At 40.1% G+C, this 15,675-nt stretch overlaps 1 protein-coding gene across 2 annotated transcripts in view; it reads right to left on the reverse strand.

Annotated features, from left to right (window-relative positions):
- The window catches only part of LOC132401913 (uncharacterized), a 52,143-nt gene that overhangs the window by 30,161 nt on the left and 6,307 nt on the right, over positions 1–15,675 (reverse strand). For both annotated transcript variants that reach the window (XM_059984259.1, XM_059984258.1), the window contains exon 3: positions 2,831–2,967. In XM_059984259.1, the coding sequence (XP_059840242.1) occupies positions 2,831–2,967 (137 nt within the window). The remainder of the gene's footprint in view (positions 1–2,830; positions 2,968–15,675) is intronic.

Consider the following 15,675-nt stretch of genomic DNA (forward strand, 5'->3'; position numbering starts at 1 on the left):
TGTTCCCCCAAAGTCACAGCTAACTCCTTGACTATTCCATCTGAAATAGTCCAGCTCCTCTTGTCATTTCAATCAAAGTTCAAACCATGAAAAATTAGTTCCTTAGATCACCCAAAACAGCTTGCTTTTTTATGCACCCTCTATGAATTTTCCCAAATCTTAATAATGACTGTATTTAACTACTTCTTTGTTTCAATGTTCATTGCCATACTTCATTAATGGCTCACCTGCTGAACCATGATCTGACTTCCATCTTTCATATCCTTATTCTCCTTCTGTTGGATCAAAACAGTCTTGAAATTCAATATGCAATTTGATTCAAACCAAATTCTGAACCTATATTCCCTTCCAGCGCATAATCACCTATTTCTATCACAACAACTATCCACCTTGGCTTGTCTGAGGCAGAAACTGTCTCTCAGTTTCAGATTTCATTATTGCAGTGTTGGCTGTCTGTCCTTTTCCCAGTATTCAAAGATCAAAGTGTATATATAACACAATTTACTACCCAGGGCTTCATTCTATTGTAGGTATTTACAATATAACAAAGAAATACAATAGAATTAATGAAAGACTACAGATAAATGAAAATTAGTAAACAATCAATGTCCAAAAGAAGACAAAATGTGTAAATACAAAAATAGTAATAGGTAATTAGATAATACCGAGAACACGAGTTGTGGTATCCTTGAAAGTGAGTCCATAGGTTGTGGAGTCAGTTCAGTATTGAGGTGAGCAAAGTTTCAGAAGGCTAATTGTTGGCAGATAATAACTATTTCTGTACTTGGTGGCGTTGGGACCTAAGGCTTTTGTACCTCCCCCCGATCAAAGCAGTGAGAAGAGACCACAGCCTGCATGGTGAGGCATGGCACTGTTTTCCAATTCCTCAAGTCTAAAATTTCACCCTTTTTAAATAGACACGATCTTCACCTTCTCTATCCCTGGAATATCCTTAGTCCAAGTCATCAACTAACTCTAAATCTCTCATTTTGTGCATTCTCTAATCCTGTCACTCCATAATTAGCCTTTAGTTACCATTCCAAACTTAAGGAATCCTTTCCCTAATTTTCCCTTAAAAATCTATTTAATTAAAGAAGTTTCAATACCTTCTCCTTTGGCCCACTCTGATCCTGAGACTTAACTTACTACTTTCATATACTAAATGTACATATACACATACATACATGCATATGCACATATTTTTAGTAAAGGCAACATATAATGACAATTGAAGAGTGCAGAAAAACAGACACCATCAAAGAAATTCAGCTGAAGTGCCCTCTCAGAGAATCTTCTCTTGTTCAATTTTACATCCTATGTAATCCTGTCACTCCAATTTCAGCAAACCATGTTGTATATTTGCTACTTTCTACTCTTCCCTGGACCTCACTCCCTCTAATTAGCATTCATACACCTCCAAGATGTTTGATTCACCAAGTCTGACCTCTTATGCAATCAAGCTTTTAATTGTGTGACTGCATCTAGCCACACTTCAGTTGTTTAACACTAAGCTCTGCATTTCCATCGCATGCCTGTCTCTCTTCTTCATTCTTTACATTGCATTCTAAAACCTTTGTTGGTCACCTGTCATAATATATAATTAATATGTAATGAGAAATGATGGAACACCTTTCCCACTTTAATAGATGCTTTATAAATACAGATAACTGTTGCTTTTATCCATTGATGCAAAGTGGTGAGAGTAGAATGCCTTTGTATGATAAATATTTCAGGGCAGTGAGAGGGAATAAATCTGCAGGGCTTTGCATTTTGGAAAGCTGATTTGGCTCTGTTCAAAAACATAACCATTCTTTCTAGTTTGAACACATGCCCTTTTCTCACTGTTACCATCAGGTTTGAGGTACAGAAGCCTGAAGGTACACACTCAGAGATTCAGAAACAGTTTCTTCCCGTCCGCCACCTGATTCCTAAATGGACATTGAATCTTTGGACAGTACCTCACTGTAAAAAAAAATACAGTATTTCTGTTTTTGCACATATTTTAATCTTTTCAATATACACAATATATATTTACTTGTTTTTTTTTATTATTTTTAAAATTTTTTTATTTATTTTTCTCTGCTAGATTATGTATTGTATTGAACTGCTGCTGCTAAGATAATAGATTTCACATCACATGCCGGTGATGATAAACCTGATTTTGATTATCATTTTGAACTTGACTTGCTGAACATTCCCAGACATTTTTGTTTTTATTTCAGATTTCCAGCATCTATTTTTTTGAAAATAAGTTCTCTGAGTTGAATACTACACTCTACAGGAACTCGAGCCAACCTTTCTTCCTCCTCTCCCTCTTTAAGTAGAGGTCCCAAATGAACACATCAATCTCAACTTGATCACTGTTCCTCACTGAAAGCCTGATTTCTCTTGGTGATCTGACATTCCACCATCAATCATCATGGAAGGTATCCTTCCTTCCCAGTCTATGAAGATCTAATTTCTGGCCAATGCACCAACATTTCTACAATCATTTATTTCTAATCTCAACTTTGAGTGAAGATTCTCCACCAGAGTCCCCAACCACCGCTCCAAAGCTTGACAAGGACAATGCTTCCAGACCTATACGCCGGTAACATAGGACCCTTGACAGTATTTTGCATTTCTCCCTAAAACACCCATTTGCATCCCTTAGAAACTGAGACATTTTCTTAAATTGCTCATGCTCAGATAACTCAATTTGAGAAACAAAAGGAATTTTTAAATATGCATGCTTAAGCTAAATATCAATTTAAAAATTAGTTTATATGCACATGAAGTCTGTTAAAATACCACTTAGAATAGCTGAAAATAAATTATGATATCACCTTACCTGAAGGATCATATCCTCGATACTTAAGTGGATCAATATTAATCATTTTAATAATTTTTTTATTTTCACCCAGGTTTTGTAGAATTACTTCAACAGAATTATATGGAGATGTTGGTGCATTGCACCATAGTTTATCCCTATAAATAAAAAAATGTGTTAATTACAATTACATTTTCCCTGCTTCCTGTTATTCCTCTTCAGAATTCTTATCAATCTCCAATTACTAAACTGCAATAAAAAAGTCCTTTACAGCCAGTATTTGCAAAATACATGTAATTCTGCAACTATATTTCAAAAGTATATAATCTTTGAAAATAAAAATCTGCAGATGCTGGAAATCTGAAACAAAAACAGAAAATGCTAGAAATAACCAGTAGATTCAGCAACTTCTGAATGAAGATAAGCAGTCAATGTTTCAGGATCAACACACATAAAAGGCTAGAGGAACTCAGCGGATCAGGCAGCCTCTAAAGAAGGAAATGAACAGTTAACATTTTGTGCTGAGACCTGTCTGGTCTGCAAAATGTTTCAGGTCTATGACTGTTAAGAACTTATTCTGATCCGGCTGAAGCTTACACACCTAACAGGAATCATATTCTTCAACTGGTCTGTGCTTGTACCCTTATCATAAAATTTATGCAGTTTCATTCAACTTATTCAAAGTGTCAGAGTGTCTTTTAATTCCCATATCTATGAAATCCTTACATAACTTGTTTGAAGGGATCTAAGCTATTTCTCTACCATTTCCTGTAGTAGTAATGTCCACTTTCTAATCATTATTTTGAGTTATTTCTCCAGGCATCTTTAAGGAACTGATGAGTACTGATGTCGTTTTTATAATCCTTGGTTTTTTTGTAGTCTCTTCTGGGCGAATCCAAAAATCAATGGTCATGAATCCAAAATAACTAATTCATTCTAAATAACCTCCTGTCCTTACTCTTTGCTTCTCGTTTTAGATAAATTTGCTGTTCATTAAACTGTTTTGCCTCAATTGCTGTCCTGATCTATTCTTATAAAATTGAACTATATGATGTATTATCCTTGAACATTCTATACGATGTATTATCCTTGAACATTCATTCAAGACTTCCTGTGGACCTCCTTTCACAAAAAGAGCAAATTCCAACTTGTTCATTTCTTCAGAATTTTTCTAACCTCTAAGATAGCAGTAAAATTTTCTAATCTTTAAAAAAATTTTACAATGCAGTTTTGTACGAAGATTAAAACTGTGCATTGTACACCAGGACCTGAGAAAGTGTGATCCTATCCTTTGCAAATTCTGAAGGAACAAAATCATTTTAAATTCTACACTCTTAGTATTTCACTGTTGAACCGAGAAGCTACTTTTGAAGATTTGCTTTACTGTATTCCTCAATTCCTAACTTCTTATGATTTCCTTCATTGTACTCCTTGATACTTAGTAGTTTCTCATTTTCTGAAACACAGGTGTGTTTTCTCATCTTTTCCCAATACTTATTCCTTCATTTTGCCTCCACCTTCCACTCTGTGCTCCAATTTACCTAGGTTAACTCTTGACCCTTTTCTTGATCTTTGTGTCCATTTTCTATTGACACCTTTCACAAACTCTGACTCCCACAGTTACCTTGACTATACCTCTTCCTACCTTGTCACGTGTAAGAATGCTATTCACTTCTCTCAGTTCAAAGTTTCAAGGACAGAGAAAGTGCAGTATGCTTTATGATCAACTCCTCTTGTTGTACAAATGTGGCGGTTCTGCTCCAGTCTTACTCACCCAACTTGAGACATCTAGTGATCAAGTGTCGTTCATTTTATCTGTTGAGGGAGTTTTCAGCTATTGTCCTGGTAGAGGTGTACATTCCACCTCAGGCCCGTGTTGAAACAGCTCTAAATGAACTGAGTGACGTGATTAACAGGCATGAATCAACACACCCTGATGCCTTTCCTATTGGAGGGCTTTAACCAGGCCAGCCAGAAAAAGTCCCTAATTAATTATCACCAACATGTCACTTGTGGAACCAGAGGAGTTAACACACTGGAACACTGTTATACTACCATTAAGAATGCTTATCATGCCATCCCATATCCACTGTTTGGAAAGTCTGATCACCTGGCTGTACTTCTACTCCCAGAGTATATGCAATGACTGAAGGCTGCAGCAACAGTAGAGAGGACCAAGGAGGTACAGAAAAGGAAGGGGGAGGAGTGCTTACAGGACTGCTTTGACTCAGTGGACTGGACAGTATTTAGGGATTCAGCTTCAAGTCTGAATGAGTATGCCACAGTTGTCACTAACTTCATTAAAACCTGTGAGGATGAGTGTGTGCCTTCGATAAAAACCTTACATACCCAAATCAAAAGCTGCTGATGAACCAGATTTGTAGTTTGCTGCAGGCTAGATCTGCAGCATTCAAGTCTGGTGAGCCAAGACTATACAAGGCGGCCAGGTACAACTTACGGAGGGCTACCTCAAGAGCAACAGAACAATTCCAATTGAGGTTAAAGCTGGAATCCATGCACGTCAACTCTGGCAGGGTTTTCAGGCCATTACTTCCCACAAAGTGAAACCCAACATCATGAAGGGCAGTGACGTTTCACTCCCAGGTGAGCTCAACATCTTTTCTACACACTTTGAAAGGGAGAATAAAACTTCAGCTATGAGGATATCTGCAGCATCAGGTGACCCTGTAATCTGTGTCTTGGAGGCCAACGTCAGAACATCTTTCAAGAGGGTGAACCCTCACAAAGTGAAAGGCCCCAGTGGCACCTGGACCCACTGTATTTTTCCTAAATGCCACAATAGGTCTACAGTAGATGCGATCTTACTGGCTCCTCATGTGGCCTTGGATCACCTGGGCGATACTAATACTTATGCGAGGCTACATTTTATTGACTGCAGCACTATCATACCTTCAGTTCTGATCAAAAACCTCCAAAACTTGGGCCTCTGTATCTCCCTCTGCAAATAGATCCTCGATTTCCTCACTGGAAGACCACAGTCCATGCGGATCGGAAATAACATCTCCATCTTTCTAATAAACAACACTGGTTCACCTTTACAATGAGTGCTGGGTGCCTAGCCTACTCCTCTACTCTCTCTACACTCATGACTGTGTGGCTAGGCATAGCTCAAATACCATCTATAAATTTGCTGATGACACAACTGTTGTTGGCAGAATTTCAGATAGTGACGAGAAGGCACACAAGAGCGAGACAGGTCAGCTGGTTAAGTGGTATTGCAGCAACAACCTTGCACTGAACAGGAGTAAGACTACAGAATTGATTGTGCACTTGAGAAAGCACAAGACAAGGGAACACACACCAGTCCCTATCAAGGGATCAGAAGTGGAAAGAGTGAGCAATTTCAAGTTCCTGGCTCTCTGAGGATCTATCCTGGGTCCAACATCTCAATGCAGTTACAAAGAAGGCGTGGCAATGGCTACATTTCATCAGGAGTTTGAGGAGATTTGGTAAGTCTCCAAAGGCACTCGCGAGTTTTTATGGATGTACTGCAGAGAGCATTCTAACTGGCTGCATCATCACCTGGTACGGGGTAGGGCAGTACACAGGATTGAAATAAGCTGCAGAAAGTTGTGAACTGCCATCTCCATCACAGGCACTAGACTTCCAGCACCCAGGACATCTTCAGGGAGCAATGTCTCAAAAAAGGCACCAGGTGATGGCAGAGCTCAGGAGGAATGATGGTGCCTGACGGCACCTGCTTTGCTTGCATCTTCTGAAACAGTTCCATTTCTACCTTTAATATCTTTAATTTAATTTCTCCCTTTCGGGTTCTTTTGAAGACCCTGACCTGGAGTTACATGCAGGCTTCAGTCCTTTGTGGGAATGGGACCCATTGTCGGGGTTTCACTTCTGGCTGTTATTTGACATGCCAAGGAGTCGGCCTGAGAGGCCGCCTAGTGTTTGGAAGCCTAAGATCTCCGGGCTCTGGAGACGGGCGGATTGAGGGTCGGTGTCACAGCAGGAGACTCATGTGTCATCGAGAAGGCCGGAAAATCTTTCGCTGTCGCCCGAAGACCCAAGGTCTTTGAGATCTTTGGACACAGAGCTTGAAAAAAGCAACAAAACTGACTTTTAACATTGTAAACCAGCAGGCTGTTGTTGTGTCTTCTGCTCGCTGTAAAAAAAAATGGGGGATACCTCCCTCTCTCTTGCCATGGAGAGAGAGAGAAACTGTGGTTTGTCACGTTGGATGAAATGTGAAGCCTTTGGGGTAACTTTGATCGGTGTCTTTGCTATTGCTTAGCATACGCTTGGGCTCAGTGATGGTACTGATATGCTTATTTTTGCTGGTGGTAGGGGGAGGGAATTCGCTGCTTGCTGCTGCTTACACACAGGAGGGGGAACTGGGCGGGGGGAGAACCTTGGGGTTCTCACATTTAACTGTCGCTCATTCTTTAGGGCATTTCTCTGTTTTTGTGGATGTTTGCAAAGAAAAAGCATTTCAGTATGTATATTTATACATTTCTCGGACATTAAATTTGACCTTTGAACTTTTGAAAAGGCAACATCCATCATTAAGGACCGCCATCACCCGGAACATGCCCTCTTCTCATTTCTACCATCATGGGGGAGGTTCAGGAGTCTGAAAGCACACACACTCACCAATTAAGGAACAACTTCTTTTTGTCTTGCTGTACAAGGCCCCTTAGGCCTGAGTCAACGTAGTTAGTTCTTCCTGCCTATTAGATTTCTGAATATTGAACTGATAAACATTACCTCACTACTTCCTTTCTCTTTTTGTACTAATTATTTAACTTTTAAACATATACACACACACACATACATACTTCTTACTGTAATTTATGGTTGTTGTTACTATGTATTGCAATATACTGCTGCAGCATAACAACAAATTTCATGACATACGCCAGCGATATTAAACTTGATTCTGACTCTGCTTCCTTCATCTCTGCTGCATCTTTCTGCAGGATGAGGTTTTCCATTCCAGGACATCCAAGATAACCTCTTATTTTTGTTTGGAAAATGGGGATTCCATTCCTCTACGATCAATGCTGTCCTCACTCACAATTCCTCCATTTCCTACAAATCTGCCCCTACCCTAACCCTGTACCCTCTCCCCCAACATAACAGAGTCCTTACTTATCACCCTCCAAGTCTGAGCATTCAACACATTATTTTCTATTCCAGTTATGAAGCCCTGAATAATGCAGACAGTTACACCGTCCTTCAGAGCCAATTCTAACCTTCATTCTTTGGGATTAACTTTCTATTCTAAATTTAATGTCTTTTGGTCTAACCTTTTCTCATATGCAAACTTTCAACCTGGAAAACAACCTAGTTAATATTCTCTGAACTGCCTTCAAATCAATTGAGACCAGAATTGTATGCAGTACTTCAGGAATGTTATCAAAGTTATATCAAGACGTCACTGCTGTTCTCTGTTCTTTTTACAATAAAGATTGATGCTCCATTTATTTTATGACTCACTTACTTTGCCTACATGTAATATGTAGGATGTCAGAGATCCTACAACACTTAGTAGCCCCTCACCATTAAAACAAAGTTCCACTTTCCCATTTTACAAAATCAATGCCCAAATTTTTGCATATGCATTTAACCCACCTATGTGACTTTGCAAACTATTGTGTCTTTTTCACAACTTGCTTTCCCACTTTTCCTTGTGTCTTCACTGAACCTGGCAACAACGAAACGATTCCTCTAAGTTATTGATATAGGCATTAAATGGTGAAGACTCAGCAATGATCCTTGTGGGGTACTCCACTGTTAAGTTTTGTAACTTCAAAACGTTACAGTGTTATGAATGTACCACAGCTCTGAGGGGCTGAAGGGTGCGGGGTAGCCCCCTCCTTTGTGGAAAATCGCAAGATCACTATTGATTTGGGTCAGGAGACCCAGGAAATGAGAGAGAGAGACGTGCGGAATGTCTCGTTCCCTGGCGATATAAAGCTACGGGACACGGCCATTGTCTCTTGAAGACAAACTTGTGTATTGCCATACTATGCTACGTGGAAGCCCTCAGGCAAAGTGGGCTGGTTGAGGGAGGGATTGCATCACCCCCAACCTGATTGACATCTGAGACCCTGTGAGTCAGGAGAAAAGAAGGTCTGTGGGAACAGCCCCTCAGACGCACCAGAAGAAACGCTAGCGATCCCATAATAGCGGAAGCCAATGGGAGGAGGCCATGTGTGTTCGGTTCCAGTTGCCCCGGAACCGGTGGCTTTTACCACGGAAGAACGGCTTTTAGCTAACCATGGGGAAAACCAACTCCCAAAGATGACTCGAAGGATTAACATCATAAAAGGATTGGGCAAGTTTCAAACCCGTCTTTCTCTCAAACCAAAACGCTGCAGCGTGAATCAACCAACAGTGACTTTTGTATTTCCATCAGACAATACATTATCCCCTAGAAAACGATTGAGCTATTTCTTATTGATTATTATACCCGCACTTTTAGATTTAGTATTGACGACGTATATTATCTGTATGGTTGCATTAATATTATTTTGTGTATTTTTATCAATAAATACTGTTAAAAATAGTACCATCAGACTTCAATGGACCTCTCCATCTTTGCTGGTAAGTGACCCAGTTACGGGGTTCGTAACAACAGTAATTCAAATGGAAGACATGGGAATCCAAAATGAGTCTAACTTCGGGTTTACTTTAAGTGAGGCGCACATATATCACAAGGTAGCATGATGGTGTATGCAATTCACATATTTATACATATAACCCTTAATGAATTATTGAAATGAACAACAATGCTTAATCAATACATGTACACACACACACATGCAGATTACTCAAATATTATATACACACCACCAATGAATTACACTCAGCATAAAGGAAAAGACATATTTATGCCAACTTCAGCTACCTGTTAGTTAACCAGTCTCCTATTTTCAATAAAACGTTACCTACAATGTACAGGATCTTGTGCAGCAACCTTCCATTGTACATTAATGAACTTGTATTCAGTGCAAGTGCAAGAGGGTATTATTAAGAGATTTTAAGTGCATCTGGGCTCTTTTGGCTGCTACAACGTGATGTACCATCTCGATGTTATGAATTATGTTTACATTTGGGAATTTATTTTGATGACTTCCATGCATCCTGAGTAGTCTATGCTCACTTCATGTGAGCAGCTGGAAGTTGAAGATCGGAGATGAACTTCCTCCTCCTTCTTGCTCTGTGCTTGGCTCTCAGAGTCTCGGTCTCCTTGCTCCCCTCTCCTGTTTTGAGTACTGTCTTCAATTGGCAAAGCTGTGAAACACATGACAAAATCTCCACGTCTGTTTCTATGCAGTGTATTGCTCTCCAAAATGATGCAGACAAAACTGCTTCTTCAGGAATCTACATTTTCCACAGTGATCCCATTTTACGTTGTTCTTGATGCAACTGCATTCACTGGCTATGGTTGGAGAACACACCTGGTATTAATGCACTTGGAAGGTGGAGCGATGCCTTGTTTTTCTCCCGGATCCATTGAAACTATCAGGAAGGGTGCTTGCCTGATAGAAGAATCGTGTGTGCTTCCCAGAAAGGTGACATTCACCAAAAGAAACTTCTCCCCACTGATCATGATAAACTTCACACAGAGAATGGAAACCTTTTCTGCTCATGAAAAGATTGAGGTGTTTAAAGGGAAGCCTTTACAGTTAGATGAGTATAGTCAGTGGCAGCCTGCAAACATGGGAAGACAATGATGCTGGCAAATCTCTGTGCACAATGTGTCATTTGTTCTTTATGGAAATCAAAGAAATCATAATTATGTGGCCTGGGTTACTGTTCTGATGCAGTGGAAAAAATTAAACTGCGAGATATGGCAGCACTCCACAGAAGCGTGAAAAGATCCCACGGAAATGTTATGACAAGATGGAACCAGCTTTTGCTGTCTGTTGGGGATTTTGGTGAGGTTGAGACCGGAGTCTGTAGCCATTGTTTCCCAATGGCAGAAAATGAACCCACTGTCGGCTCCATTACTCTTCGCTGTTCAGCGCTCTCTGCCTGTGTTTGACCAGAATCGCTCTCGCTGCTGCCAGAGGAAGGTGCAGGTTCAATTACCTTGGTGTGGCTGGTGGCTGTGGGACTCTGTGGTTTGAAGTTTAATATTCTCAGTATTAAATGTACTCCAAGGTTGTGGACTCGTCTTTGGAGGACTCTGTGGTCCATGTTCCACGTGTTCACGGTTGCTCTGTCTTTGCTATTTGTGCAATTTGATTGAGATGTTTCAGTGTGGAACTGGCTCTGCGGGTTGATGTTTAATATTTTCTGTGTTACTTCCCGCTTTTTGCTGTTCGTGTGATTTCTTCTTTTTTTGCATGTTGGGTGTTTGGTGTTTTCTTTAAATGGGTTCCGTGGTGTTTCTTTGTTTTGTGGCTGCCTGCAGGAGGATGAATCTCAGGATCGTATACTAGATACAGTTTCATGCAAAAGTTTGGGTACCTCTGGTCAAAAAGTAGAAGTTTAACTGATCTCCAAAAGTCAGAAAGTTAAAGATGTAAGCAAGATTAGTGTATTATTTTTGTTTTTTACAATTTTAGCGTGAAAAAAGGAAAGGAGCACCAAGCAAAGGTTTGGGCACCTCAAGAGATTTGAACTCTCAAATTAACTTTTATCAAGGTCTCCAACCTAATTAGCTTGTTAGGGCTATGGCTTGTTCATAATCATCATAAGGAAAAGCCAGGTGATGCAAGTTTCAAAGCTTTATAAATACCACAGCTCCTCAAACCTTGTTTCTGTCCCAACAATCAGCAGCCATGGGCTCCTCTAAGCAGCTGCCTAGCACTCTGAAAATTAAAATAAATGATGCCCACAAAGCAGGAGAAGGCTATAAAAAGATAGCAAAGTGTTTTCAGGTAGCCGTTTCCTCAGTTCGCAATGTAATTAAAAAATGGCAGTTAACAGGAACGGTGGAGGTCAAGTTGAGGTCTGGAATACCAAGAAAACTTTCCGAGAGAACTGCTCATAGGATTGCTAGAAAGGCAAATCAAAACCCCCGTTTAACTGCAAAAGACCTTCAGGAAGATTTAGCAGACTCTGGAGTGGTGGTGTACTGTTCTACTGTGCAGCGACACCTGCACAAATATGACCGTTATGGAAGAATCATGAGCAGAAAACCTTTCCTGCATCCTCACCACAAAATTCAGCATCAAAGGTTTGCAAAGGAACATCTAAACAAGCCTGATGCATTTTGGAAACGAGTCCTGTGGACCGATGAAGTTAAAATAGAACTTTCTGGCTGCAATGAGCAAAGGTATATTTGGAGAAAAAAGGGTGCAGAATTTCATGAAAAGAACACCTCTCCAACTGTTAAGCATGGGGGGTGGATCGATCATGCTTTGAGCTTGTGTTGCAGCCAGTGGCACAGGGAACATTTCACTGGTAGAGGGAAGAATGAATTCAATTAAATACCAGCAAATTCTGTAAGCAAACATCACACTGTCTGTAAAAAAGCTGAAGATGAAATGAGGATGGCTTCTACAACAGGGTCACAATCCAAAACACACCTCAAAATCCACAAAGGACTGCCTCATAAGGTGCAAGCTGAAGGTTTTGCCATGGCCCTCACAGTCCCCCAACCTAAACATTATCGAAAATCTGTGGATAGACCTCAAAAGAACAGTGCATGCAAAACTGCCCAAGAATCTCACAGAACTAGAAGCCTTTTGCAAGGAAGAATGGGCGAAAATCCGCCAAACAAGAATTGAAAGTCTCTTAGCTGGCTATAGAAAGCATTTACAAGCTGTGATACTTGCCAAAGGGGGTGTTACTAAGAACTGACCATGCAGGGTGCCCCCAAACTTTTACTTTTGGCCCCTTTCCTTTTTTGTTATTTTGAAACTGTAAAAGATGGAAATAAAAAAGTAATCTTGCTTAAATATTAAAGAAATGTATCATCTTTAACTTTATGCTTTTTGGAAACCAGGTCATCTTTTACTCACTTAGCTATTCACAGTAACAGAAATTTTGACCAGAGGTGCCCAAACTTTTGCATGCCACTGTACATACTTTGATAATAAATCTACTTTGAAACTTTGAAGAGTCAACTTCACCTTGATCTCCATGGACAGAGTTGTCTAAGTACAATCTTGAACGTAGCATCTCTGCTTTATCAGTGGATTATGGTGCAATTATAGTACTCTGTCTTGTTACTGCTGTCCATTCATGAACAAGTTATTTAACAGCACTAATTACTTGCTCTCTCTATCTAGGGGACTGTCTAGTTTAAGATGAGAATTTTTGACCACTTTCTTAGAAAGAAACTAGAAACAGATGATATAAACCAAAATTAAAACAGAAAACGTTAGAGAACACCAAATGATTAGTAATCATCTATACAAGATGGTATGAACAGCCAGCAGTTCTTTCCCGTTTAAGAATAAATCCAGTTTCCTTCAACTGCAAACAAAATCATTTCCCACATCAGTTAGTGAATTCCAGATCAAATCAACTTTTAGCCCTTTATTTTGCATTTCCCTTAGATTCCCTACATTAAAAATTGTTTCTCCAATAATGCTATCATCATAGACCAAGTCCCTCATATAGAGTCATAGAGCACTACAGTTCAGAATCTGGCCCTTCAGCCCATCTTGTCCACACTAAATCATTATTCAGCCTAGTCCAGGGGTGGGCAAACTTTTTGACTTGTGGGCAACAAAGGGTTCTAAAATTTGACAGGGGGGCCGGACCAGGAGCAGATGGACGGAGTGTTTTGGTAATACACCTCATAAGAGAAAATAAAATATCACGGGATATGTAGAAAACATGTGCTTTAATTTCAATTGAAAATGAACAAATGCATTACAACAAAATATCTGTATTTGAAGTCCCAAGGAATTTAGCTATTTATTGAAATGACTTTTAAAACACTGAAAATTAAATGAATAAAATACAGTTTTTTTCAATAGTAACAGTTATTATTTTAAAGCACTGAAAATTCTGTTATCCTTCAATATATTATCATCATCACTCTCCTCCTGCCTGTCTTTATTTCAAAAACGGTAGGAGATGCAGGTCTACTTGTCCTGCTCCTTCTTATTCAATTGTCCCCTGTGCCAAAACTCAACAACGACCAGCACAAGGATAGAACAGTAACAGCGTGCCAGTATGCGGAGCGCGTTATTTGATCTGGAGTGCATTTTTTATTTTGAGAACGTACGTGCACCTGCGCACTACTCATGTCCATCACTTAACAGAAATTACATGTAACATGTAAGGCTTATTGAAAAAAATATTTTCAAATGCATTTTTTACATAACACAACGAAGAAACTTATTTTTAATTTCAGTGGGAACAGTGTTGTTGGTCTCCCTTTTTAGCCAGCGCATCAAAGTCTGGATTTAGTTTTGTTGTGGCGATTCTCAGGATGGATCTGAGGTGTTGGTCAGTTAACTTGGATCTGTGACTGGCTTTGTTGATGTTCATGACGCTGAACGCCTGTTCACACAAATAGGTCGAGCTGAACAAAGAGTAAAGCGCAAATGTGGAGTAATACGCTGCACCTCAACAAAGGTCAATGTGTAGCGGTGTGCTACATGCAGCGCTAAAATTACGACACGGAGTCGGTAACTGCAGTCGAAGGAAAAAAAAAACTTTATTCAAAATCCCCAGCCTCACTTTTAAGCCTCCCTCAACCTGCCCCCCACCCCCCCCCCCCCCCCGTGGCGCAGAAGCTCCAAAGCTTTGTGCTCACAAATCCCCGCAGGCTATCTCCCTTAGCCGGAACGCTAGCTAATTGTGAGCCGGTTCGGATGTGCCAGGAAATGGGTCGCCACAAATGTATATAGAGTGTGTCATCTATTGGGAAAACGCCAGAATTGCGGGGAAAAAACTTTAACAAGGTTTATTAATATAATTTCATCAAGTTCTGCGGGCCGGATTAAAAAGCTTAACGGGCCGCATATGGCCCCCGGGCTGTAGTTTGCCCATGCCTGGCCTAGTCCCATCAAACTGCATCTGGATCACACCCTTCCCTACCGCCCCCAGCAATGTACTTATTGAAACTTCTCTTAAGTGTTAAAATCAAACCTGCATCCACCACCTTCACTTGTAGCTCAATCCACACTCTCACCACTCTCTGTGAAGACGTTTCCCCTCATGTTCCCCTTTAACATTTCACCTTTCACCCATTTTTCCAGCTCATCCAGATCCCATTGCAAGCTTTGACAGACTTCATCGTTGTCCACCACACCCTAATCTTGCTGTCATCTGCAAACAGACCCAGCACCGATCCCTGCACATAGCATTAGTTACAGCTTCCAGTTAGAGGCAACCATTTGCTCTACCATCCTGACGAAGGGTCTCGGCCCAAAACGTCGACAGCGCTTCTCCCTATAGATGCTGCCTGGCCTGCTGTGTTCCACCAGCATTTTGTGTGTGTTGTTCGAATTTCCAGCATCTGCAGATTTTCTCGTGTTTGCTCTACCAGTCTCTGGCTTTCCTACAGAGCCAATGTTAAATCCAATTTACCACCTCATCTGCTATTTTGTCAGTGCTCTCTTAAAGATTATTATCTCCTTCTGAAAGTTGTGTGTTGAATTGGACAAAGCACTGCATCCGAATTAATGATTTATAAAGTTTTATAACAATTTTGTCTTTGTTCTTCCAATTTCATTTATAAATCTTAAATTCCCGTTTATTTTCAAGAAGAGCTTTATCAACCTTCTTAAAACTTTGAGTAACTTGCACCCCAAATTTTTGTTTATCTACCCATTAACACCGTAACAATGTATGTCACCTTCCTCACTTTTCTTGTCAAAATGATGGATTTTTGAATTCCTCTGAGTTAGTCTGCTACATGTCTACCAATTTCATCCATCTATATACTCTAGAAGCATAAGAACACCCTCCTCACT

Source organism: Hypanus sabinus, chromosome 11, assembly GCF_030144855.1.
Source record: "Hypanus sabinus isolate sHypSab1 chromosome 11, sHypSab1.hap1, whole genome shotgun sequence".
Classification (NCBI taxonomy): Eukaryota; Metazoa; Chordata; class Chondrichthyes; order Myliobatiformes; family Dasyatidae; genus Hypanus; species Hypanus sabinus.